Below are 26,419 nucleotides of genomic sequence, written 5' to 3'. Positions count from 1 at the left end.
GATCTGGAGGTTGTAGCTTCTATGAAAGCAGCGCAAATTGCCAGAAAGGAGTTAATCAGCAACATTATAGAGTTTGCGAGGCAGTCGACTTACGTCGCACGACAAGACATATGTTTTAGCATTACACTAGTGGTGCCACTAAGAACATAACAAAGTTTATTTACCTTTTTTTATATATTCTTGTTATAACGCCGGCATGCTGGAGCTCAGGCTTTATTTCCCTTGTCTAATGGTTTTAATTCTGTGGCTGTTGAAAAGCCCCAGCCTTAATGTATTTTTTTCTCGGTCGAGCTCGGAAATGACTGTGCGGCTTAAGACACTTTTTGTATCGAGTATATTTAATTATAGCCCGACAGCCGTGATAGCACTTATTTTTTCAGAAATATACTTTTTTTCTCGTTGGGTTTAAACAATTTTTGAGCTTTAAATATATCCTTCTGTTTTATAGGAAAAGCCCTTTACCTTATAATATTTGCTAACTAAGCTTATTAAAAAGTATCAACAGTTTTCCTTGTCAAATATAATAATTTTTTTTAAAAAATATTTTTTCTGACTCTGATCTTAAGTCGAAATTTTTAGTAACGGTAACGCAAAACTGTGCTAAGTATAAGTTGGAGCTATATAATAGATGAACAAATCTAATAACAAACTACGGCTTCTAAAATCAATTATTGGATTAGTTTCTAAATTTTCGAAGTGTCTTTAACTATCCGAGTGTTTACCAAAAGTACTAACACAAAACCTGAGGGCTACAGATTTCAATAAGGTCCAAATAATATATATTAAAACCAAAACAAAAATTCAATTAAAAAGTGACAGGTAATTCTGTGCTTGCCCTTTTTTTTTTTTCATATAACGAATTGCTCGTTTAACTACAACAACTGCTTTTTACTATAATCCCTTTTTAAAGTTTCCTAAAAAGAAATGTAAGTATGCGCATTAAACTAATCAGAAGCAAAGATTATTTTAATGTAAAAATCACTAAAGCAATCTTTAGCTTGTATGTGCGCGTACAGACTTCAACAGGTGAATACGACTGACGTTCTGAAGGGCCGACTCGAGCATTGCAGAGCAGAAAGGGTCCCCTGGATTCATGGACAACGCCTGTCGAAATCTTTAACCTTCAATTATATTGCTTCAAGTAGGAACTCTGGAGACCTTGTGGTAATTCTCGATAGCTGTCTGGAAAAAGCTCGTGTACTTTTCAAAGGCACTTAAAAGGGTCAAAGTCGCAATTAGTGGGTCATGTGCGAGATGACGGTGGGCACGAAATTAAAAGTGCCAATAAAAATTTATACTTCAGTTTGTTGAGAAAGTCATTACCGGGTCCATCCGCGAGGGAAACGCACTCTTGAAGGGCTTTTTTAAAGCCTTGTGTGCAAAGAAGTATAGTTTGGACACAAAAACATAACATAGAGAAAGCACACCAAAGAGTTGGCTTATGAGGCCCAACGCCGCGTAACTCGAGTAGTGAAACGGAGAACACTTCTTAGCCTCCTCATAATAATTCCTATTTTTTTTAAGTTAGTATTATTTGCGTAATTAAAGATATATAAGTAGATAATATTTAAAAGGGGTTACTAATATGTATATTAAGAAAAGCTTAGAGTTGAGGCTGGCAACAAGTTAAAAACTTTGCTTCCTCGAAAAGCTGCAGTTTTCTGTAAGAATGGCCGATGTTGAGCAAAGTGGTATGGAGAAACTCATAACAAGAAGCTAATGATAATTAATTAGTAAGGAAAAAGAACAGTGGTCAATTAAGAATGGCATAAATCGTAGAAGCGCCTATTTACAATGTAAAATGTCGAAAAGGCTGTTTTCACTGAAAGATTACAATAATAGCCCAATGAGCAGATATCAATTTGTCATTGAAAATTACAAAATCTGAAGCGTTCACAAAGTAGGGGAGTGTTTAGGAACCCAAACAGTTGTGGCCCTTATGGAAAGTAAATTGATCACGTGCCTTCACCAATATGATTCACATGGTTTTATTGTACACGAGGGGTCTGTAAATATGGGTCCGCCCTGCCATGTGCTCAAGCGGGTGTGAAGCATCTCTTAAAGAGATTCGATTCCTATACAACCTTGCCACACACAACTACCCAAAAGTAACTTTCCAGCTCAGAAAGGAGACAATAAACTATCAAATCTCCACTACAGTCCACACAACTTAAGCAACGCTGTTCTATTCTTTAAAAACTGAATACGTTAGGAAGCTTAGTGATTGTAAAAATGGCAGCATTAACAATAAGAAAAGTAATAATAATAACTTTCTTGAAAAGGAGGTTTCTCTATTAAACTTGAAGCTTCCCGAAAATAATGAATGGCTTTTTCAAATCTAGTTGAGTTAGCAATAATGAACGAGTTAATCCGATAAAAAAGTACTCGTAATCTTTATAATAAGCAACGCCAATTTCGTGAAAAACAAGTGGATCTTTGGAGTACAACTGCCTAACAAAGGCATTAAGAATGTTCAAAACGGTAACAACGAAAACAAAGCAACCTGGAGGCCTCAAAGCTTAACTGAGCAGACTCATATATAAAATAATGAACGTACTGCACCCCCGTATACAGGGAGGGCAGATGAGAACCAGAAACAACACGTGCTGCTGCGCGGTAAGCGGTCATAGCCGCATCGTGGTCTCCCTCAGAAGCAAATGAGTGACCGGCGGCGATCCAGCTTTCACCGCGGCACGCTCCCATACCCAGTGCTCTACTATAAAGTCAAGAATAATATATGGGCGCGAGTCAGAGAGACGTTAGGTGGACTTACGAGAAGTAACGACGGGCCTTCTCTTGGTGGCCCAGCAAATAATAGTAGCATCCCAAGGAGTACCACGTAATTGCTTTATCGGGCAAACGGTCAACTAAGTAGTGCACTTTGATGAACAACTCGTTTGTTTTCTTCAGCTCGATCTAAAAAATGAAGGATACTTCGAAGAAGTGGCCTTAGGACGAATAAAAAAACACTTACTAGGCAGCCAACGTGCAACAACAGGCCACGCTCGTGAAGGGGATCGAACTGTAGGGCTCTAACATAAATTGAGCGCCTAACTTACGAAGAACAAATACTACAGGAAATACACTAACTTGGAAGTAATTCTGTAAGCTTTTTTAAAGTTAAGCCTGTTGTAGTGCGTGTAGGCGCGGTTCACCCGTACATCCACGTGCTTGTTCAACCGCTTTATGTGGGCGGCATCAGGCACATCCGGCGCGAAACAATACTTGAGAAGGAGAGTGTGTGGCGAGTATGAATGAGTAATAGCGGTATAATACACGTGCGCACAGAGTGGAGTATTGCAGATGAAGCGCCTCCCGTTCCCACGCACTCACCGAGTCCCAAGGAAGATTCTGCAGGAAAGTTTGCTCTTTGTGAAACAGACGAGTCTTCATTAATACCTGCCCTAGCCTTAACAAAGCTTATTAAGAAGAGCAGACACACCTTCCTTCTGGGTCAACATGTGGCTACTAACAAGCCGATAAAAAGCCTCATAGTTATAAATATCGGAGCACAGCGCCTCCTGGTAGCATCGCTTTGCTTCCTTAATATTGGAGTGCGCCTCGTATATGGTCCCACGAAGAAAAAACAAAGAACTTTCAAGCTTTATACAATTATATTTAACACATAGAAAAATAGTAACAGCTAAATTAAAATACTTTTTCCATCCCGAAATCATCGGCGGCTTGCTTATCTAATTCTTCTTCGCCTTTGTGGTATACACATAGGAAATAACGAATGTAAATTTGAAGAGAAGTTCAACTAATAAAGTTGTTTGCCTAAAGTATCAAATGCTTTGTCCCACAACTTAAGGGCCACCTGTTAAGATGAAATATGAAAGTCTGAAACTAAAATAATGGAGCACTTGTTAACTGAATAAAGTACTCAAAAGTCTTTATAGAAACTTTTTAAATTTCTTATACTTTTCTTTGTTATACGTATTACAACTGGAAATTATATATTTGTTTGTAATAAAAGAGTAAAAGCAGATACATACGTAAGATTTAGCGGTCAAATAGCGAAATGATCTATTTAGAAGCGAAACTTTGCGAGCGTTAAGAAATTCAAGAGCCCTGTGATAGTTTCCAGCGTTATGGTGGGCGTTGGCAACCCGATAAACATCTGAAATATCTAAAAGGAACACTTAAAAGTCAGATTTGGTAAAAGAGCATTCTTCTGGACCAGCGGAGAGGCTTAAGCATTGTTCAGCGATCCTACTGGCGTTAATATAATCATTCTTTGCAGAAAATTTTTCATACAACTGACGGTATACATTTAGTAAACACAATGAAGAAGGCTCGTCAGCTCCTTTTAGAATCTCACCATTAGTACGTGGAAGTGACTTCGAATCAAAGAAAAGGACAACAAATAAATTTAAAACCTTCATGAAAACTTAACAGTTTATCAGAAGTGTTAAGTTCAATACTAGCGGTCATAATGGGGTATTAATCTCTCTATTATTTGGATATAAAGAAAAATAAGAGGAAAGAAAAAATACGCTATAGTAAAACTTCGTGAGGAAAGTAAAAACCAAAAATATAACATAAAAACTCTTATTATACTATAAGTGTAGCTAAGCAAAACTATTACAACTTAACAAGTCACTATTTTAAGTATTATTTTATATTCCATTAGTATAAAAATTATGATAAAACTTCTATAACAGAAAAAAGGCAGGCATAGCAATTACGTAAGAAGTGTGTTTTAATTTAAAAAACTAACTTTGAGGAGCTACTAAAGGAGAATAATAAAAACGAAATTATAAGCTCCAAGTCTGCAAAAAGCCGTGTTACGCGGGTAAAAAAACATAAAAATCACATAAGTAGGAAACCAATTTAAGTACCATACGACTCTGATCTCTTTACATAAAGGCCTTCCTATAAAATTATTAGATATACTTTTCATCATGAATTATATCACTACCTTGCTAAAACTACCTCCCCAGCTTAATGAATTATGTATAGCTACAAACTAACTACAAGTGAACCTCAAACTACAAGAGCGGAGCTTGAAGTACCACCACCCTTCAGCCTCCAATTCCTTGCAGTAATTACCTCACAGAGACACCGACGTAGTGCTAGAAACTGTAGTGCCATAAAACCTTGTTGGATCCGCTTACACTTTAGGTTGTAAACTTTATTAAATAAAAATTGCTCTATTTCCTTAATAAAAAGGGATTTCATTTGTTACTTAAATACAAATTATTAATAGCTTGAGAAGTACATTTTTATAACGAAATACATAAACATATAAACTTTATTACATCTTTTAGATATCGGATACTGAAGAATATGGCACCTTAAAAATTAAAGTCTATCATACCCTGCCCTAATTTTAAAAATTTGGTATTATTAAAAAGCTGTAATATAAATTTAATTTTAAAAGACCCCACTTTACTGGGAACTTACAAATTTCAACGTCATTGCTTTCGTAAACTAAAACTTTAATATAAAAGTAGCCGTCTTAATCCGCGGTGTTACCTTTAAATTTAGCAAAAAAGTAGTGATATAATAATTACTTTTTTTAAGGGTGTATTATTTACAAGGTAATTCTGTTATATAATTAATCGTTTATAAGGATAGTTCGTATATATAATAAGGTTTGTGGATTAAAACGTCTGAACGTGTCGTGGAATTAGTAAATTTTTTTGAAGCTATGCAACAACACTTCCGTCTTGGCGGCTACGGTGGAGTGCAAAACAATGTTTTCAAAGTTCCTTAAAGCAACCTCTAAAACGTCTTCAAGAAACTTCTCTAAGAAAGTACTCTTGGTGCCCACATATTTAAAGCAGAGAATACAAATTAAGTGACTTAAATCTTTAAGGCAATGTTATAAAACTAAAATAGTTAACAATGCAAAAAGGCTAAACTTGTCCGAATTAGAAGGCGACCTTTTTCTTAAGTGTAAAATATTAACATGCCATAAGACTTATGTAAGAAGATGCTGCAAAGCAGAATTTCGAATAAAATAATTAGAGGAACTTAAACCTTACCATCTCTCCCACATTGCGTTCCAGTAACACTTTACCTTCTGAGAACTTTAAAGAAACTGAATATCACATAAAAACGAGTCTGTCTTATCTCGGATCCAGTTACTTCATACTGCGCCGAACAAGCTTATTGTAGAAAATTCTCAGTTATAACAAGAATACGGGTACCTTTGTTGAAAGTTGGATTTGTTTTTGCAGTAAAGAGAAAAAAGGAGGAGAACCACCCGTAAGCGGTCCTTTGGTCTTTCTTTAGTTTAAGGTAATTAAGCTAGTCGACACAAACTAAAAATAAATAACTGAAAAATTATTGAGATTATACTTTATAAATTTGCTTCTGAAGATTCTTTAAAAAATAATTGAATTAAAAATTTAAAAATTGTAATTAATATTTCTTGAAAGCCACAAGTTCCAACGACAGAAGCATGCGTAGAACAAAAAGGATAAGGAGTGGTATTAATAAGTTCAGTCTCCTTATATTTTTCTAACTTCTCCTACTGCGGCTACCAGCATGTATTTCGGCGTATTCCATATTTTAAGTTGGACAAGATTTGCTCGAGAGCGAAGGGAAGTCGTCTTGATAAAAAAAATATTCACAGTTAATATATTGTCATACTCTTTGCGTTGACCAGTCTTTTCTGGTAAACTCCTTATTCACTTTTCTTCTCCTGTAAACAAGATGGCACTTGAGATTATAATCTTTTAATAAAACCCAAACTTTAGGATTTTAGCGGGTTTTGATACATCCCTTTTATAACCGTTTACTTGTGCTTAAGTTAAAGTTGGTATACTTTAAAAACCACTACAAGCAAACTATTCTAGTGTCTTTTTGTTCTTACTATATGAATTTCCCTTTTTATATATGAAGTCGTTTGCTTTCCCATCACTAATAAAAGTTTGTCCGTAAACAATGCATGACTCAAACTCACTGGAGGATTGGGCCTGCCCAAGCCGGACGCGTTGTAGTATGTTATTCAGGCGTCGATAAAATTTTTGATCCTTTACTAATTCTTGCTGCCAGTTTCTTTAAAACGAGCTCAAATGGTAAAATAAGCTCTCAAGCAGGCTGAAGCGTGGAAGTTTTAGGTAGTCAGGGGCCCGCAATCTTGTAGGTTTGGTTGTCTTTTTACTTTCTTCAGAAGTGCATACGACCAACCCTCTTAAAGCGGTTCATACTTTTTTTTAAAAAAACTGGTGAGTTAGAATATTAAAGTTAACCCTACAGTAGTCGCAGAGGTCTCACAGATCTGGAAATAATTTTATTGCCTAAATTTTCTAAGTAGATAGAAGTTCAAATTTAGTGTGTGTGACCTGTACCCTACCATCTCAATAAACAACGTGTTCAACAATTTAAGGTATTTTTTATTTAATATGAAAGTAAAAATTTTTAAACTCAAGGGGTTAGCGAGACCTACTGCGACACTAATGGTTAAATAGGAGGTGCGACTACTGTAGGGTTAGTAAAATATATGTCTTATAATGTAAAATCTAAGCAAACCTTTAAGAAAATAATTATAATGTTTCCTACTCAATTTTATTAAAATTTATTACAAATTTATTTACTCTAAATTACTTTGACTTTTGCTGAATATTTAAATGACTTTGTTTGCTGCCTCAACTCCTTCTTTCATACAGTGAGGAACCGAAACACCAAAGTAGGAATTGCCTGTGAGTATAAAGTTTTCTCCGAATTCCCGAGTTACCAAATCAAAAATTAACTATATTAATTAATAAATTAAAGCAAAAGCAAGCACAACAAATAATAGTTATAATAAGTATGCATGAACCTTTTAGCAAACGTATTATTAATAAAAAAAAGTTATAAACCTTTATTTTTTCCAAGTGGCCGACTTCATATTGGGGGATACAATTTTTGAGGATCCGTCCTTTTACAAAAGAGGGCGCCTCACTACAACACTGGCATCAATGTATATATAATAACGACAGTAAATAAAAAATACGTTATTGGTAGATAACTCTTCAGCTGGGCGAGGGCGCGCTGTTCTAAGTCACGTGTATAGACATGCTCGTTAGAAGCAACGTTCATCATCAGCTTCTCGAAGTGAATACGTGAGTAATAATATGGTTTTTTCTTCCTTTCTATATAACCGTTAGACGCTCGTGCTGCGAAGAGCACTGTGCAGGGAAAAGCTGCGAGTGGAAAATAACACCAAGCAACGAAGACTCGTCACCAACGGAGGGCACAAGAAAACCAAACGCCTGCTTACGATAATAACAGTGATTATTATAACAATAATAATAACATAGAAGAACCTTATGAAGCACAACTCTAGAACTAAAAGCCACATTAATTACTGCTAGATTGCAAAACTTAATAGAGGCCAGTAACGTAATTAACCGGTGGAGCGTAGAGCTCGTGGGCCTCAAATAAAGTAAAGGTAAGCGCTCTGTTATAAAGAAGTAAAAAACTATTTATAAACAGTAAAAGTTTTGTAAGCGAATGCGCGGGAATAGAGCAAACCAATTTCTGAACATCAAAAGTTTTTACTTGGCACTGCTTATTTCTGAAGGATAGCTTTATATAAACAAAAAACACCTTTCACTAATAATAAGAAGAAGAAAAAATGGAGGTACTCTGTAGAAACTTTCCGACGGAAGATATTCAATATTCGTGCACTCGTGTTCTTTCAGTACAGAAATGTTCTTTTGGGCCAAAAGATAGTTTTCTAGTAAGTTTTATTCATTAAAAAAGAGTCTCACTGTGGGGCTAGAAGCACGTGCGGAAGGGGGAAGCAAGCCCCTCATATATGCAAAAAGCAAGCACGCGTCCTACCCAACGCCTCCACCAATGCAAACATTCCCCCTTTGAAGGAAAAAGGGCGGGAGCGTTCCATGTGTCCTTCAAGTCGCCGCGTTGCTTCCACGTCACTCTGGTGATCATTTATTCTTGTTTTTCCACCCAAAACTAGAAAAATAAGTGATACGCATTACTTTTCATTGCAGCAAAATATAGTAAATAAAAGCAATAAAGGATAAAAGGCGCTTTATTAATCGTTAATAACAAAAATAGCGCAACAAAAAATAGTAAAACAATAAATACACGACAATAATGCTCCGATGGTGACGCTGCTGTACTTTTCTTCCCAACTAACTAAAAAAGGAAAACAAGCGCGCACAGAGAGTAACTTGGCATCACCGGCGTAGATTCCACGGACCTGATATATAAAAAGAGAAAGGTAAGGGGGGGGGGGGGAATTATTATAATAGATGAGAAGGAAACCAAAGCTGACATAAAAAGATTGGCGAACTGCCGCCCAAATTGGCGAGAGGCAAACTGGTGTACGGATTCATCGGGCAACGAACGTCGAGAAAAAGGGAACCTCCAAAATCTTTTCAAGTCGTGGAGAACTGCTATCAGAAGTTTTCGTCCTTCAGAAAGGAAAGCGCATAGTTAGTATCGAGGCTGTCACCATCATAACTTTTCTACTAAACTTTGCTCCAGTGGGGAAGCAATGTGGTTGTGCAAGTAAACATATGCTCGTGTGTTCTACTGGAAGATTATTTTTCTATCTTCAAATATTATGTTAAGTGCCCTAGAAGTATCTCGGAAGACTTTTTGTATAGAAGACTCGTGGAAAGATATGACTATCTATTTGTAATCTTATGTTTATTAAATATGGTAACATCGCCCTCTCTTCTATGAGAACATTTTTATAAGTAAATAAACTTGAAGAATATAAGGAATGCCCTTAAATATAAATATAGTAAATCCGGCGTTCAGAAGTGAAAAGTAAATTAACGAAACATAAAAAAAATTAAGTTATTTAAATAATAGAGTAGAAGCGTCCACTTTAATGGTATATTTAATAAAAATTACCAATAGAAGTAAAAAGGAAACCGCTAATGCTATGGGGGAGCGGTACTATTTGATTTTTATGGGCAACGTACCTATGAAGTTGTACTGATATATTAATCGAAAATTGAAAACGAAAAAAGCTCTAAGTGTGGTAAAGAAAAGCCTAAGCAGAATTAAAGTTACGAGAAGTATAACGATAACTTAAACAATAACAGAAATAAAATAAAGGCCTTATGCTAGAATTAGAAGTTGCTTTTAAAATCTGCTCCTGCATATTTAAGGAAGCGAGCTAGGTAGTAGTCAGTAAGGAAAAATGTTTTATGAATGTAACAAAGTCAACTTACTAATTCATAGAGAGGATACTGTAAATTACCAGAAGTACGTATAGTATGGGGCCCTTGTTCGAGGATTAAGACCTCACTAGCTTTACTCTCTAAGCCTTCATTCTACGAGATATACACAATACAGTTACAACACAGTTTATTTAATAATAATAATACTATGTAAACCAAGTTAGCCCTTACGGTACGAATGCAGCCTCCAAGCTCGGCTCTTTTCTCAATAACCTAAAAGTTTTTATTTAAATGATTTATAGTTTATATATATCGTTTCTATGCACATATGATTCTATGTTCTTTTTTAATAAATGAAAGCAGGCAATGAAAATACTAATATCTCGGTAGCGGAGGAAACAATTTTGGACAGTTGCCAAGCAGTAGAAAGCCCTGTTATACCTCCTCCAAGAATGCATATTCTGTTTGTCATTACACCTACAGAATAGCATGTGTACAGAGTGCTACACGTATGAGAAGAAGAAGACTTTTATAAACGCCTAAAACTACTAAAGATCTAGAGTATTTGTCAAGCACTGTAAAGTAAAAAAGTGTTTGACACTTCAATAATTAATAAAACCAGGAGAAACCTCATCCTATAAAAGCTAATAAAAATTCGTCGTTTTTGCTGCCAAACACAATACCAATAGAAGCCAATAGAAGCCTTTTCGTGTTTGTTGTGGTGGCAATCATAAGCTTAACCCCAATGTCACAATTATTTGTTAACATATAACTAGTTCCAGCTGACGTCTACAACAATATATTAAAAAGTTTCTTACATTTAGAATTTATATAAAGTCAATGTACTTGAAGTAACATTTATTCTGTAACTTACTTATTAAAAGGTAAAGGTTTGATATAAGGGTCATTATTCCTACTACTTTTCATTGTCATGGGAGTCAAGAAATATTTGTACTTTTTCCGGCTTGCTTTCCCTTCCTTTGACCTTATAATACTGAACAATTTTAATTTTGCTGACAAATTTTAGATAAAACTTTACATAGTGTTAGTGCACTTAACACAAGTGCGACAATTTCTTGAAGGGAACGCCAAGTTCACGAGTTAGGTATATTGCCTATCGTTCTATCGTTGATTACCAATTTTTATTTGGGTTTGCCTTGCCACACTTCTGCAAAACTCATACTACAAAGTTGGAAGGGTTTGAACAATAGATAGATAACTGACTTTCATTAGAACACCAGCTTGTATTGGTAGCTTTTAACATATTTAGTGTAAACAGTAATCTTCACGCATACAAGTACTTCACTTAACGTAAGCTCTGGTCACATTTAGAAAAAACTAAACTTTTATTACTTTATATCTTCTCTTTTCGTTTACCTTTAAAAATTTTAGCTACTTAAAAAAAAGGAAATGTACATTGGACTCTACAAATCCACGTTAGTAGGTTTGTTTTACTTGGACGAAAATATTAAGAATTTATTGGCTTATCTTTATAGGTTTTTGGTTAGTCGTTTACCTGGAACCACCCCCCCCCTCCACTGCTCCAATTTTTTACTTCTTTGCTTCCCATTTATAAACAATAAATAAGTGAATACATGATTATTTTAAGCAAAAATTATATCTCTCTCATGAAAATTAGAGTTTTCTTTTTTGAATAATTGTTAGTCACTATAATTTCATAGGTTATTGAGGTGCTCAAAATATTTACTTCGTAAATGAAATATAAGAAAACTCGTCAACAACAAAAGTAATTGGTTTTTTTGTTGTTAACACTATACTTAATAAGAAATTCCGATTCTTGATCCGCAGGTTAAAGAAGCAGCCTTTTTTAAATCAAAATGGTAATTTCATTAAAATAAATTCTTTTTTTAATATTCAAAATAAAGAGAAGCGTTTTTTCGATCCTTGTTTTACCACCTCCTCGGACAAAAAAAGAAAGCTTCTAAAAACTCAATTTTTTGAGGAATTTAGTTTGCTTTCTAGAAATTGGTGGCAAACTTCTAACAAGGCAAGAGTTACGGAGCTCGTAAAGGATTTTGCCGTTTATCTGTTGCCTTCTATTAAAATCCATCTGTCTAACGCAAAACCAGAGAATAAAAAGTACAAGACGGAGGACAATAAAAATGCTAAAGGAAACAAGATTGAGGGCTTGTTAATCTCACCTACTGAAAAACTTATATTTATATACTGCAGTTGTGGATGCAAAAACGCTTATGATCTAAAAAACTGGCTATCTCACGTTAAAGTTGCTAAAAAATATGGCTCCAATAATATTGCTCGTAACGCTTCAACAAAAGTTAAAAAGCAGAGGAAAAATAAGGCTAATCATTTTTCTTACTTGCTGAGCAAAGTTTTTATAAATAAAACGAAAGCCACACTCACACAAAAAATGGGCGCTGATCTCCAAGGGTCTTATGCTTATGTTAAGAAGCACGGAAGCGTCAAGTTATTTAAAATATTACTGTCTTGCAACAAAAGATCTTTTTACTCATTATACAGGGGCCGGCAGCTTTACATAAAATACAAGTCAAGAAAGGTAAACTTGAAACGTTGTTTTTGTAAAAAATTTAGTTTATTTCCTCTGACTGCGCAATTCACTGTTTACCTACATATTTTTTGGTTTCTTGCTTATTTACCTCTAAGTTTTAATTATTTATTGTTCTCAAGTTTTTATAAATATCTTATAAATTATTTATTATTTTCCTAAAGGTATTATTATATTATTGTAGTCGTTATGACCTACCAATTAACGCCTCTTTTAAATACTGTTTACTTTTAAATATACTTATAGAGGTTAAAAGTTAATGAAAGCAAGCAAAACTATCGTTCCTTTCCCACCGAAAGAGATGTGATCCCTGACTGCTTTCATCTGAGCTCTTATTCGTATACATCATTAGTGAAATTATTTCCAACCATCCGAGTATACAAAGACTGCGTTTTGGGTGCTCATTTTTACATTATTTTTTTATATATATAAAATGCTCTTCTTTACTGCTTTGCGCCTTTCTCTATATATCAAAGCGAGTCTATTACTATAAAACTAGCATTTGTATAGATTGGTACTCTTTATGACACTGTTATGTGCAAAACCGCCCTTATGTTTTTGTATACTACTATATAACCCAAAGAAATCGTTATCTACGATTCTTCTTCCTTTGCGTGCTGTTCATACCTGCCATAGATTGTCTTGACAGAAAGGTTACCTTGGGCTTGGCCGGGCAAAAAGGCTATGCGCTTCTCGGCACTCGCCACTCTCAGCTAAGAGTCGACAACTCGCAGATGCAAGATCGGCTCGTCGTTCGTCAGGTTGCCAGCTGCTTAGCTTTCTCGGCCTTCTTTTATCGATTGACATAGTTTGTTGGTATCTTTAGCTCTTTTTCAACTTTAAATATTAAAATCTCACTGTAAAAGTTTTTTTAACAGTTCTTACTTTTGTAAGTCCACTCTTAATAACCTTTCCTGTACATAAATTCCTTATTTTTTCTACTTATGTTTTTTATAATTTAGAGTAAGCTTGGGAATTACGTCATTTCTGTTCTTGCTGACGGACATGGGTCTCTACTTTTTTTTAAAGTTTAATACTGCATGACTTTATATGCTTGTACATCTTAAATAATATCACCACTTTACTACTTTGCGGGCTCTGTACGCCTTCTAGAAAGACCTTTTGTTTATTTTAAGGCTTCACTTGGTCTGCTGACTTTTTAAGACGTACAGCGCTCTTTATATGTAACTATCGTAGCTGGAGTTTAGTGGAATAGTGGAGTTTTCTATTTTATAATAATCACAAAAGTGATGTACTATATACATATAAACTATTATACCTTTGGTCAGAGGAACAACCGCTCCCCGGTTTTTTTCAAGAACTCTTGCCGACGGTCTGGAGAGACTACTGAAGGATCGTTGCTGGAATTTTTCGGATTGCAGACAGGCGGTGAATTTGCTTATGCTTTTCTTAATTTTATAAATAATCTTCTTAGTCTGGTTTATATGTAATTATAGTAGCTCTTAACTTTTTGGGCCGCGTGATTTTTTAAAGATCTCTCTATAGTTTTTAAACGTTTAACTGCGGTCTTTATGTAAAGCAAGTTGACTCTTGTTAAAGTTTATACTAATTTTACTTATTAGAGTGAATTTACTACAGCTATTAATCTTAATTTTGTTCAGTATTCTTAAAAACTATAAATGTATATATTACACACAGCTAAAACATATTTATAATATGAAGTAATACCATATTATATTTATTAAAAACTAAAATGAACTCCGTATTTTATATAATTAGCCGAGCTATTAAGTTTATTACTGCCGTTTGAGTTTTATACTAGTTTATTTTCGCCTTTATGCAGCAACCTTAAAAGATTTATATATTTTTTAAAGTTTGTGTAATTAATTTAACTATTACTAACAGAAATTGTTTCAAGCCAGAGTCCTTCAATTATACCAGCATTTGGATGAAGTGTACTTAGAAAAAAAAAAGCTCGAGTTTGAAACTTTTACCGCCATGAAAGAATATATCGATAATAATAACCACTGCTTCAAGAAAACCTTAAAGCCCACACGTAAGCATAATAAGCTTGCCGAAAGTACATTCCCTCCAGGCCTCGGAGAGAAGCTTCCTTTTAATAACTCTGTCGTTGTGGATACAAATTCGTTAGACTCCGAGTATAATGAGCTCTACGATAACTATAAGAACGAGCTTGAAGAGCCCAACAAGGCAAGCAAAATAACAAGGAGGCTAAAGGTTCTAGCGAAAGCGGAGAATCAGCTTAGCAATAGCGCGCCCCCCGACGATGGCTGCACTCTACTCGCCACTGTTATATATAAGGGTTGGATCGTGTGCTGCAATGTTGGGGATTCGCGCGCTTTAATTTTTTCGCGCTCTCCTTCCTCTTTTTCATGGTCTTTGATTTTTTCGACCGAGGACCACTCGTTGGGCAATCCAAAAGTTGTATGTTCTATTTAAGCTCTTCTGAATATCCAACTTGCTAGTTACTTCCGTTAAAGTATAATTTATATACTCCTGATTTTTATCAAAACATAAAAAGGCAATGAACCTAAAAAGTTTCCACGTATTAACGTAAAGTGTTATAATGGCACACTTGTCATAAAGATTCTTATCCTTATTTTAAGTGACAATTGTTGGTCTTCATATCTTTGAAGGCTCACCGTTACTGCATTCATATGTGATTGTCTCCTTAGGTCAACCACGTGATTACGCACGGCGGGCAATTCCTAGATGAGGTTACGGGTAGGCCTAAGCAGTTCCGGGTTATTCTTATCGTATCATAACTGCTAAGCATTAGTAGTTTATAGTTCTTATATATAACGCAATAGTATCCACAGCCCTACTATCAGTCTCTCGTGTTTAACACTCGGATATGCCCTCAACAGGAACTTTCAAAAAATAATATAAAGTTTTAATACATTTATGAAATTGATTTTATGGATGTATTAATTACTGTCGCTACAAGTATACCCGTGGAAAGGAGCATTAATTTAGGAGGCTCCATGGGAGATCTGCTTTTTAAGTTAAAAAAGGACTCGCCAGTTTTATTAAATACGCCGGACGTCACTTTTCATGAAGTGCCTCGTGATCTAAAAGTAATCCTGTTAATGTCGAGCGACGGCCTTTGGTAACCGAAAAAAGCACTCTATAATAAAGTTTATTAGTTATGTGTAACAAAATATGTCATGGAAACAACCATTAGAAGTTTAATATTCCAGCCGTATATAGAAGAGTTAGTGTAATTTTATCATAGTATTCACTAAAGTGACCGATAAGTTTAAAAATAACATTACATGAAATAAGAGTGAGGTAAGCAAAGTTTTCTGTCTGTCCTTTGGCTTTGGCATTTTTTTGTTATTTAAATTTTATGAAACTCTACCCTAGTTCTTAGAAGTTGTTTTAAATAGCTTGCTTGCTTTGTTATTTATATAATATTCCAAACTATTTTGTTACTAGAAATAAGCGTTATCAACCTTGAAATTTTAAAATTACGCATACGCTACAGTTTTAAGTTTTTTAAGAGCGTTTTTGTTTTAATCTTCCTTATGATAAATTTATTATTATAATTTAACTGTGAATCTAATCTTTCTTTACTCCTACAATTTTTTGTTGACTCTTTTATAATTTAAATATCCTATTTGTGTTTATATTAAATTACTTACCTATATTTCTTAACTATTTTATGTAGCCTTTGGAAGAAATAATTTATTTTTTTGGAGAGAAATTTTTTCTATAATAATTATTATTTATAAACTAGGAATTATTTGCCTGAAGATAAACTGAATAGAGTTTCTGCGCAAAACAAGTTTGTTTTCAATAAAGTTGGCTATGAGTACGACGTGGGCACACCACTAAGCGCCATTGCCACTCGCTTATGCTTCAGAGACTTTCGCGAAGTTTCTCAATTCGACGACTGCATTTGTCTTCTGTTTTGCTTTGAGACGCTTGACCTCGAGAGGAAGTTTTGCTAATAGTACAGAATTTTCAATGATCTTTTAAAGGTGGAAAAAAAAGAAAGTTACATTTAAAAGTTATCTTTTTTTTAAAATTTTGAGTTTGTTAAAAACCACGGGAAAAATATGAAAATTTTAAAAATTGTAAAGATATATATTTATTAGTTTTTATCAAAAAAAATTGCTAGTTTACTCAATAATATCTGTATTATTTTTTAGACAAATAAAATTTTATCAGCTAAATATTTATAATATATGTATATGAAAGTTCAGGCTATTTGATATAGGTTTTGGTAACTTTACCTTATGAAAAAATTAATATTTTTGGGCTGATCTTTATTAGAGTATTATCTTTGGCTTATTTTTTAAAATGTAGTATAAGTACATAAAGTAAGTAAAATGTAAGAGAAATCATGGGATCCTTCGAAGTAAACCGAAGTATATTAAACAGTATAGTGTTCTCAGTTTACAATAAAAGTTGTTCTTGTTTAGAATAAAGACTGCAAAGCCCTTATTCGTACTATAATATAAATACACCTACAATACACAGATTCCTTTCTAATGTTAAAGAGAAATTTTACAGTTTTTAGTTACTGCTCTCCCGAGAGCCCTTAATATCCGCTATAAGGTGTTTCTTCTAAATAATTTTAGGGCTAGAACTAAGATAATTGAACACTTCTCGTAGCCTCCTCTGTAGTCGTTTAATCTATTTTTAATTTTAGTTGTTAATTATTTTAATATTAACTTTTATGAACGCTGTACAAGTAACAGAAATAAAAGGTTCTTAGCTTTCCACAAGTATTTTAGTGGTCTCAACCTTCTTACTGAGGTCATTAAAAATGCAAAAAATGAAAAATAATAGCCACGGCCCTCACTTCATAACTAAACTTCTTTGTTTAACCGAAGTGAAAGCATGCCCTGCCCTTGTTTACTATAGCCTGCAAGTATTAGACCCTACGGGGGTGTCCAACTTTTTAAGATGCTTGGTTATTTACCAATCATATGTGTGTGCGGCCTTGAGCTAACTATAATCTGATTGAATTGGCTAGATAGTGGAATACGCTATGCTTCGTGCAAATGAGGCCTATATCGATCGGTTTGTTAACGAGTAAAATTTAAGTACTATATGTACGCCTTAGACATAAAATGTCAGTCGAGCGTGAAATATACGGTTTTGTTGGATATATACTATCTTGGATTCTTTATGGTGAAGCCTTTGTAACCGATCACTACTATATATATAATTAATACTTTATTTTTATTATCAAAAATCAGTTTTTATCCCATTTATATTTTCTTCTAAAGGCTTGTACTTATTTTGGGCTTTCGTTCCTGATTCAATACTAGTAAGTTACGGCATCACTTATCTTCCACAAAAGTAATGTCTACCACATTTGATAACACTATGTACGTTAAACTTTTTTTACGCTGTAGGTGGTGGGCCATAGGTGTTCCCGTCTACATATGTACATTGTATTTATTCATTCTTGCCTTTGCTTTCTCCAGCATCTTAATCAATACTCCAGATTTAAATTCTTTTAACACTATTTCAGGTTATAAAATTTATTAAACATTCTATATATTAATACGAAAGTATTTATTTCACAAGATTCTTTTGCGAGAGGCGCTCCGGACTGTGACTTTGACCAAAAGTTTGCTTTTGGGGATCCATCACTCTACGACGGAGGGCCCATTGAACCCATTTACGATTTACCTCTTTCCTTAATAAGCGAAATTGTCTTCAAAAACTAGTTTTTCCATTTCTTTATATATTCATAATTATAAATTCTACTTTTTTAATAAATATTTTTTTTTATCATTTCTAGACACTTAAAGCTAATAATGTATTAGTAGAACTACATAAAACTAAAACTTTACAAGCTATAAAACTATATAAAACTAACAAAAAGTTTTCATATATAAGAGTAGAAAATAAAATTCTAAAAAGAAAAACTTAAAAATAAACTATTAATAATAGAAAGTGAAACTTCGAAGTTATAGTTGAGTTTGGTTTTGTCTTTTGTATTATAGGAAACTTAATTGTGGAGAGTAATTTTATGAACGGATTGCGAACTACGCAGAGCACAACAATTTATTAGTTATTGTGAATATTACAATACAACTATATAACGGATAGTGATGTGCTAGGAACTCCCTTCAATTAGTTTCTTTTATATAGGAAAGAAGTGTAATTTAGTCATATAAAGTAGCCGAGAGGACTACTGCTCAATCTAACTTTGAGCAAACTCCGTTAAATTGATTCGAAAGTTTCCTTACTTTTATATAACGAACTGTTAAATTGGGTGATAAAAAGCTTTTTTTTTTGGCGGGCCTTCTCTTTGCTTTAAGAAATCTTGTATAACTCTTCTAACCAATTATACTGGCACACCGCTTTTTGCTATGTCGCTTTAATAAAGTTTAGGCAAATTATAGCGTCTTACAATTGATAGAAATTAATAAGGAGCTGTAACTAATAAAGAGCGCATACTTGTGCAGGTACTTTTAACTTCTGCTCATATTATAAATTCATTTTGTTATATATATATGATTATACAACTAACCTCCAAAAGCCCGGCTTATGGCGAGAGTGGGTGCGTCTATGAAAATCTGTATACAATTGTTTTCTTAATAGGAATAGTATTGCGCAAAGGTTTTTATAACCTCCGAGAGGGTACGAAGGCACATGAAAGTTTTAACTACCTATATAACTTTTGTATACAGTTTCAAAGCAATTACAAAATATATCAGGCTTGACAGCAATTTAATATAGTAGAAATATCAATCGACTTTGAACCGTTGTGAAAGAGGAATCCTTCTTAAAGGAATGAGACCCAAGTTGCTACTAACACCCCATAAACAAGCTTGCCTGCCCCAAAAAGCCCATAACACTTAGTTTTTGGAAGGAAGTTACAAAGTGTGTTTCTTAAATCTAAGCAGTTTGTAAAGTCTCGAGGGTTGTATAAGTTCTGTATACAACTTAGACCCCAATAAGCTGATAATAAGAAATTTTAATTTAAACCGCGTGCAAATACCTTAAGGTTGGTATTGAAGCTTATTCTTTAAAGGAGAAGATTACTTTACCAGTATGCCATGATTAAACACCGATCCTAATGGCGTGAAGAGTATTTAAAAATCACTTATTACTACTATTTAGAGCTTAAATTATTGATTATAGGAGTTTCAAATTCCAGGGAATTAATATTTTTCCACATAATATGAATGGTTTAATACTCCATAATTTATTTTTTTAAAAACCGCTAGGGAGCACGGTACCCCCACGTGCATAATTACAATTTGGAATTCCTAAAAATATAATTTATTTATAAATAACGGTTCCTGGTGCTTGATCGAGTCAAAAATCTTCGAACACGAGCTCAGTCAGAAGTGATCGCAGGCTCCTTACAAGTAGTTTTCAGTTGAAAAGGTGTCATTATTTGCTTGACATCAACAAACAAAAACTAGCACTCACGCGTGACATGTGGACAGCGATAGGGTTTCGTAGCTCTTCTTCAGTAGAGGGATTCAATTTTTAAAACTGATAAAACTTGGATAAATAAAGATAAATAAAGAGAAAGGAGGTTATAACGAAAAAATATTAATATTAATAAATATTATATTATAAGAAGCTTCAACAATGCTGTCTACTGCAAGTGAAAAGTAGTCGAGGAGCACAGGTCAAGTCCAAAAATAGCAATATGTCTGTGCGAGACCAAGTGGTGTCTTTATTAGTAAAAAGCATTATGTCAAGCTTAATCCTCTTGTTTATAGCAAAGTAAACTTTTTTACCCTAACCTATTCAAATAATTTTTAAACAATACCTTTAGCGAAAAAGTGTTTTACAACTAGCTTTATTTAAATCAACTTTTAATTTTTTTATTTTTTCTTTGGGTGGCAACGAGTAGGACTTATCTACACAACAAGGTAGACTCTAATCCCTAGGGGTTCATAACTTATGTCAGTCAGAGCATTTACTTGCGTAGTTTTCAGAAAGGCTATAGCGTCTTTTATAAGTAAATCGAGAGTAAAATAAGCAGCAAGTTTACAAAACTACTTTACAACCACACTAAGAAAAATAGCTAGGAGCGCAGCTCACAAAAATATTATTACCTGCCGAAAGATAACAAAAAAATTCGTGATGTGATCAAAACAGTTTTTAAATCCTATACGTTTACTAAGAATTTATCATCCAAATATGAACTTATACATAGAAGAATGTAACCACCCGCATTTTCATCCTTAAAATTTTAAACTTTAGTGTTAAAGTATATATCTAGAATTATGCTTTTTCTTTGGATTTTTTAATGAACCTAAGGTATGCGAAAGTTATTCAAAACAAATAAAGCCTAACCCACAATGAACATAACTTATTTTTCGTATTTTCTCTTAAATGACTTAAAATACTTTAGACGATTTAAAGCCTATTAAGCATAACTTGTCGGTAAATAAGAGATTAAGATGTATTTGGGTTAATTGGTACTTATAGAAAAAGTCATTATAATTAGAGCTAAATAATCTGTTTGTCGAGACACAGCGCAGCTCCTGTTAGTGCTCCTTCGTCTATGCGCCCTCACTCGTTTGTATGATCCGCAGGCATGCCCCTAGTCGCCGACGAGTCTTCAGAGGTAATATTTTTCCTACAAGAGCTGTAGTCAATTTATCCTCTCTATTTCGTAGCGTTATATATTGAATTACTTGACAAAGATGACCTACTACGGCTCTACCGTTCTAATAGCGAACTTCGGGAGCGCTTCCTTACCTATATACTAAATAAGACGGATAAGCGGGATTCCTTTACGTTTTAAGGAAGTGCTCTTCTTTTAGAGAGACTCATTACTTTCTACTAACGAAAAAGTACTCCCTTGAATATATTGCGAAAGCGGTGAAAGAGGTGGGATATTTCTACATACGTTTAATCTGGAAGTTGTTTAATTTTAACTGAAAGTAGGCAGAAAAGTTAAGAAGGTATTATATTATAAAAAAACCGCCAGGGAAGCTACACCCCTGTATATCTCTCATGTTAGCGGTATGTACTTGGCCGCCCTCGAAAAAATTGTTACAGAGGCTTACCTTGCAACTTCGGTGATGCGCGCAGCAAGTATGCATTACCTTTATTCCCTATTATTTTCAAAACTTATCAAGGAAGTTGATGCTTTCTTAATGTTTAATAATGAGTTGTAAGCATTATTACTATTAAAAGTGTTACAAAGAGGGATAGTAATGGACCAGAAGTAATATACAGTTTCTTATATTATAAAGTCATCAGTGTGTACACAAAACAGGAACTTAATAACAGAAGCAATGTTTAAAACTATTATATATTTTAAAATAAAGGCGAAATTGCATTGAGTTATAACGTTAGTAACAATACCAGCATATAGATATCCAGCTATAAATTTGTTGTAACCAAATGTAAGTCAGCTTAGGTAGTTTAAAAGTTAAAAATCCATTTTATAGAGTTCAGTTGTTTGAAACTTATACCTGTTTACTCTAGGCTTTGAAGTTGTAGTAGGTAATGGATTGGGTCTTAGGCGAGAGGCCACTCAGCCCTTCATGGGATGGCTTAATACTATCATCCCATTGGTTGGTATCACCATCAAAGAAGGCTCATTTCACCTATTTATTTAAGAGGAACTCGGGAGAAAGAACAAGTTACCTAAGTTTTAAAAATGTGTAAGAAAAGAAAAATCTTTAAATTTTTTAGTGTATATTAAATAAAGAAGATTCTTAGCATTTTATTAACATAAAAAGTCCTTAAGCACGGTACCTATATAATAGCAGTAAAGAGAGTGTCAAGTGGTGTATTAAACAAGTTTTATCTTTTCATAGCTATCCTAGTGCGCGTGACGTTTTATGTAGCGCTCAAGATATTTTTCTTACTATCGATGTCTCGTGTTGCAATATATCGTATAATGAGGTAGAGAAAGGTGGTAAGGAAAAACTTTTGTGCCTTCGCTTGCTCTTCTCTATAAGCTTCCAAGTGATTGTAAGCCGATAGTTCAGGATAAGTAATAATTATTAAACAATTAGTGGTTTGCTACAGTATCCTGAGTCAATAGACTCGCAAATCCAAGATAAAAAAATATTATTTACAGAGGCAGCCCGTTAATTCTGAAGGCACACTCTATTAATAAGTGCTTCACTGAATGCTGGGTTGATTGTATTTGTGGTTTTTGTAACAGTATCAGGTAGCGTTGGAAAGTAGTATTATGTACATACAATTTTTTTTTTACAAAGAGGCTTAAGTTTAATATTATAGTTAAATTTCTTAGGTAAAGATTTTCGTTAAGCCCTTTTGGTATTGGATCTTTCTAGAGCTTATACCTGCGGGTTTAGTAAAAAAACCAGCAAGAGCTCATAACTACGTTGTTCATGTGTGTATTTTTCTTGGTCACTCTGTTTATACTTACATTATAAAGACGGCAAAATATGTATGCTCCGGGAATTATGTAGCCAGTGAGACTGGTTAACCTCTCCTCTAAAAGACAAAAGCCTGTATCATTTTACTATTATGTTTTTAAAACAGAAGCTATAAAAGTCATATATACGCGCATTGCTCTTCAAGTTGCCCTTAACAGAACTTTTTTTAAAAAAAAATTGCTCTACAAAGCCTTTAAAAAAATAAAAGACCATGATTCCATGCAAGATAACAATAACGTGCAAAACGTATGTGAGAGAAGCGAATTCAAATGTAGAGAACTTAAATGAACCATGTCTTGTACGCTGTGGAGTGGCTTGTTGCCACGACTAGCTAAGATTAAGCCTGCGAAACACCAATTTTACCTTTTATTTACAGGAGAAAGAGACCCAAAAAAAAAATTCTCGGTATTGGAGAGCAAGGCAAGCTTTTACTGGTTTATCTGAACCGCATTAAAGCTTTTTCAATGTTTTCTTAGAATATGCGTGAATTTTTAAGTATAAGCACTAAAAAAATTCGGCCAGACCTAATAAACTACAGATCGGGTAGGATAAAAAGCAATAAAAACCTTCTAAACTGAAAAGTAAAATTACTTAGACGTATTTATAGATTCCATTAAAAAAGGCTTGAATTTAATAAATAAGGTTTATACAACCTTTCGAAATCTCCACATTATTAATTTAAAAAAAAAAAAAGCAAAACTGAAACTTCAAAGCTTCCATCTTTTTTTAGCTGTCCGAATTCAATACTAATTCATATTTTTTTTTTATTTAGTACGTAGATGGTACATCACTCTTAAAGAATATATAAGTCGATTTACGAAAAAATATGGACAAAGTCTAGGTCATATTTTATAACGTAAATAAATTAAGCAAGGTATACACATATAAGGTTAATATCGTTCTGTTAAAAGCAGTAAACATATTACATGTCTTCAAAAAAAAATTTAAAAGTTGCACTAGAGCTGTAGGTTTAGGTGAAAATTTTTTTAGAAACACAGAGTTACGAAGAAGACAGACTTAATTCCTGATCTTTAAGGGTTTATTAGTTTTAAACCGAATTCTTTCCTGGATGTATAGGCTAATTAAATCCTATTATAAAAAACATTATATTTTTTAATGCATTATTAATAAGCTATATAAGTGGGCGGAGTCCACAAAGATTTCCTAAAAACCCTTTTTAACTAGCCTCCGCGCAGTTAGGTGAGCTCAGCTACTTATCTGCTTTCTATGGCAGGTGGCAGTAGTAAAAGATAAACTGTAATAAAGCACGTGACGTTTTAAACCAATCAAAGCTTATATAAAACATGATAAAGATTTTAAATTGTAGTGTTGTTTTTATTTAGAGATTTAAGTCCAGCTTTTACTGTCCTATGTTAAAGAAAAGTGCAGTTTCAACCAAATATGCAGCATTGGGAGGCACTATTAAAAGTTTCTCATTATATGCGGATCTCTTTACCCAGGCAGCTAAGCGATCCTTATTTTTTACCTACTTTTTCGGAATTTTTAGAGTTTTGTCAGTTTGGTGACGTCAAGAAAAGTATAAAATCTCAAGAGGTATTTTTATAATTACCACTATTTCGACGTATGTACTTTAAATTATTATAGGTAGTATAAGCTTTGCTAGTAGACTAGTTAAGTGTTGGACATATTGTATAGTTTTTTTACCTCTCCAACTATTCATTTACTCCTCTATTGGTTTAAATATAAACATCATTGTTGTTAAAGATATAACGTCTAAAATAGCCTAATCATTAAGAGTTATTATTATTATAACACCAGTATTGCCTTAAAAAATTTCAATTCTTTCTGACTAATATTACTTACAGAAAGCGAAGCGCAATTTAGTTGAAAACAGAAACGGTAATTTTCGTATGGAAGGGAGGCCTAGTAATAACCTTATAGACAACGCTTTACAATTTGGAGAACCTTCTGATAGTGATAAAGTGCTCCTTAGTAAAGATACGAAGTTGTCAACTTATAATGATTTTATAATAAATAAGCCCGCTGCATCAGCCATTAGCACTAATTCTATTGCTAATGGCCGGAATGAATATTTAAATAATGTAACTTTATCTGAATTTAGACTACTTCGCCAGGGACAAATAGCTATTTCCTCTCTACAATCCCTTGGTTCGCACACAAAACACAAAAGGAAGAGGCAAACTGGTAAAAGTGTTGTTTGTTCTAATTGTAATACTACTGAGACAACTTTATGGAGAAGAAATGAATTTGGAGTAGTTTGCAATGCGTGCGGTTTATATTGGAAACTTCACAAACAGCACCGGCCAGTTCAACTAAACACCAAAGTAATTCGTAAAAGGAGAAGGAAATTAAAAACGATAGATTCTCCCTTTAATTTACCTCCTGTAAATTTTCGGAATATGATAGCTTAACACATGTTTTTTATGGATCCTTATTGAATGAATGTTTTGTCTTCTATACTTAATAGATATTGATAAACGCATGTACACTTGATTCAATAGAGTTTAATATGTTATAAATATTTTATATTTTAATAAAAAAAATCTTTTTTAGTATATTAAGAGTATTATTTATGAAAGGTATACTACTTAAATACTAGTTTGTGAGTTATAGTAATGGAAAGGCTGTCACCGTCATAACTATAACTTATGCGGCTAAGCAAGATACTGTTTGCTTAACAATATAATATCCCTCTTTAAATAAGCAGCTCTCAATGCGCTGAAACTGAACGGGGGCTTAACAACTCACGCTGGAAAAAAAAAGATGAATACATTATTAGTGTGGCGCCCTCTTCCCTTTATTCTCCGCTTTTCACAACATTTTTATAAAAATACATATTATAACGTTTTATAACTTTTTATTCATAAGTCAACTATTTTTTATAATCTTTTATATTTATATAACTATTTTAATATTTTATTAAAAAAACTATAATTATGTTCAATTTTTTTTTCTTAAACAATATTAGAAAATATATATTTTCTTTTGTAGACAAAATTTTTTTAATAATTTTTATAAATTTTTTTGAGTATATAATACTTTTGAAAAAACGTTATTTTTAATTAAGTTTCCATTAATTTTCTTTTTTTGAAGTTACTTTTATTTTTATCTATACCTTCTATATATATGTTAACTAGGGAATGTAATCCCTCGTGGGGTTTTGCCAGATCCCGGGATCAACAAAATTCACTCGTTTCGCTAGTTTTTATAACAACCTGTAACTGACAGGAATAAGAAGTTAACTCTTATTTTGATAATCAAGGTTCCCTTCCTATTATGCGTACCTACAAAAAAAAAAAATTTGAAGAGAAGAAATTTTAGCTGAAAAAATCCCATCCAACTTAGACGCCTAATATTCCTTACAAGGCAGTAACATTTTAGAAACCTTCACCAAGAAAAGTTTTGAAAATTATTACTGAAAAGATAAAATGAAAAAAAAATCTAAAGGTTAATTAAGTTTTTTT

General features: G+C 33.5%; 4 protein-coding genes and 1 long non-coding RNA gene across 6 annotated transcripts; 3 read left to right on the top strand and 2 right to left on the bottom strand.

Annotated features, from left to right (window-relative positions):
* Positions 1–977: 977 nt before the first annotated feature.
* Positions 978–3,710, bottom strand: LOC135146137 (cell division cycle protein 16 homolog). Its single transcript, XM_064078286.1, has 14 exons — positions 3,658–3,710; positions 3,443–3,602; positions 3,277–3,368; positions 3,091–3,224; positions 2,975–3,032; positions 2,774–2,916; positions 2,504–2,716; positions 2,386–2,451; positions 2,271–2,338; positions 1,635–1,716; positions 1,428–1,510; positions 1,299–1,371; positions 1,159–1,213; positions 978–1,104 (listed from the first exon to the last, which is right to left on the bottom strand). The coding sequence occupies exons 1-14, from the start codon at positions 3,664–3,666 to the stop codon at positions 994–996; spliced, it is 1,347 nt and encodes a 448-aa protein (XP_063934356.1). The 5' UTR covers positions 3,667–3,710; the 3' UTR covers positions 978–993.
* Positions 3,711–7,521: 3,811 nt separating this feature from the next.
* Positions 7,522–10,636, bottom strand: LOC135146139 (protoporphyrinogen oxidase-like). Its single transcript, XM_064078287.1, has 15 exons — positions 10,471–10,636; positions 10,311–10,367; positions 10,146–10,247; positions 10,032–10,090; positions 9,823–9,893; positions 9,226–9,374; positions 9,046–9,160; positions 8,779–8,910; positions 8,580–8,671; positions 8,426–8,520; positions 8,259–8,367; positions 8,094–8,204; positions 7,946–8,037; positions 7,812–7,893; positions 7,522–7,702 (listed from the first exon to the last, which is right to left on the bottom strand). Exons 1-15 carry the CDS (start codon positions 10,564–10,566, stop codon positions 7,577–7,579), a joined length of 1,488 nt encoding a protein of 495 aa, XP_063934357.1. The 5' UTR covers positions 10,567–10,636; the 3' UTR covers positions 7,522–7,576.
* A 988-nt stretch (positions 10,637–11,624) lies between these two features.
* Positions 11,625–16,667, top strand: LOC135146120 (uncharacterized). The gene is made up of 13 exons (XM_064078261.1): positions 11,625–11,681; positions 11,777–11,841; positions 11,904–12,539; positions 12,594–12,630; positions 12,886–13,036; positions 13,276–13,400; positions 13,602–13,648; positions 13,929–14,028; positions 14,506–15,045; positions 15,297–15,365; positions 15,432–15,511; positions 15,569–15,730; positions 16,361–16,667. The coding sequence occupies exons 2-13, from the start codon at positions 11,810–11,812 to the stop codon at positions 16,572–16,574; spliced, it is 2,193 nt and encodes a 730-aa protein (XP_063934331.1). The 5' UTR covers positions 11,625–11,681; positions 11,777–11,809; the 3' UTR covers positions 16,575–16,667.
* Positions 16,668–17,659: 992 nt separating this feature from the next.
* LOC135146089 (uncharacterized) lies at positions 17,660–18,283 on the top strand. The gene is made up of 4 exons (XR_010283671.1): positions 17,660–17,763; positions 17,862–17,934; positions 17,991–18,109; positions 18,166–18,283. It is a non-coding gene; the product is annotated as an uncharacterized LOC135146089 (long non-coding RNA).
* Positions 18,284–24,357: 6,074 nt separating this feature from the next.
* On the top strand, positions 24,358–26,301 carry LOC135146173 (uncharacterized). Of its 2 annotated transcripts, XR_010283726.1 has the most exons (4): positions 24,358–24,527; positions 24,800–25,139; positions 25,195–25,279; positions 26,093–26,301. XR_010283726.1 is itself a non-coding variant. In XM_064078333.1 (3 exons), exons 1-3 carry the CDS (start codon positions 24,375–24,377, stop codon positions 26,099–26,101), a joined length of 642 nt encoding a protein of 213 aa, XP_063934403.1. In that variant the 5' UTR covers positions 24,358–24,374; the 3' UTR covers positions 26,102–26,301. The 2 variants fall into 2 exon arrangements, 1 of the variants encoding a protein (XP_063934403.1); XM_064078333.1 differs by having other exon boundaries at positions 24,800–25,279.
* Positions 26,302–26,419: the final 118 nt, after the last annotated feature.

The sequence above is a fragment of the Zophobas morio genome, unplaced genomic scaffold (assembly GCF_036711695.1).
Source record: "Zophobas morio isolate AGI-343-1 ecotype UQ-CSIRO unplaced genomic scaffold, CSIRO_AGI_Zmor_V1 ptg000213l, whole genome shotgun sequence".
NCBI classification, from domain to species: Eukaryota; Metazoa; Arthropoda; class Insecta; order Coleoptera; family Tenebrionidae; genus Zophobas; species Zophobas morio.
The sequence above is the reverse complement of the archived record's forward strand: the minus strand, read 5'-3'. Positions and strand labels throughout refer to the sequence as shown.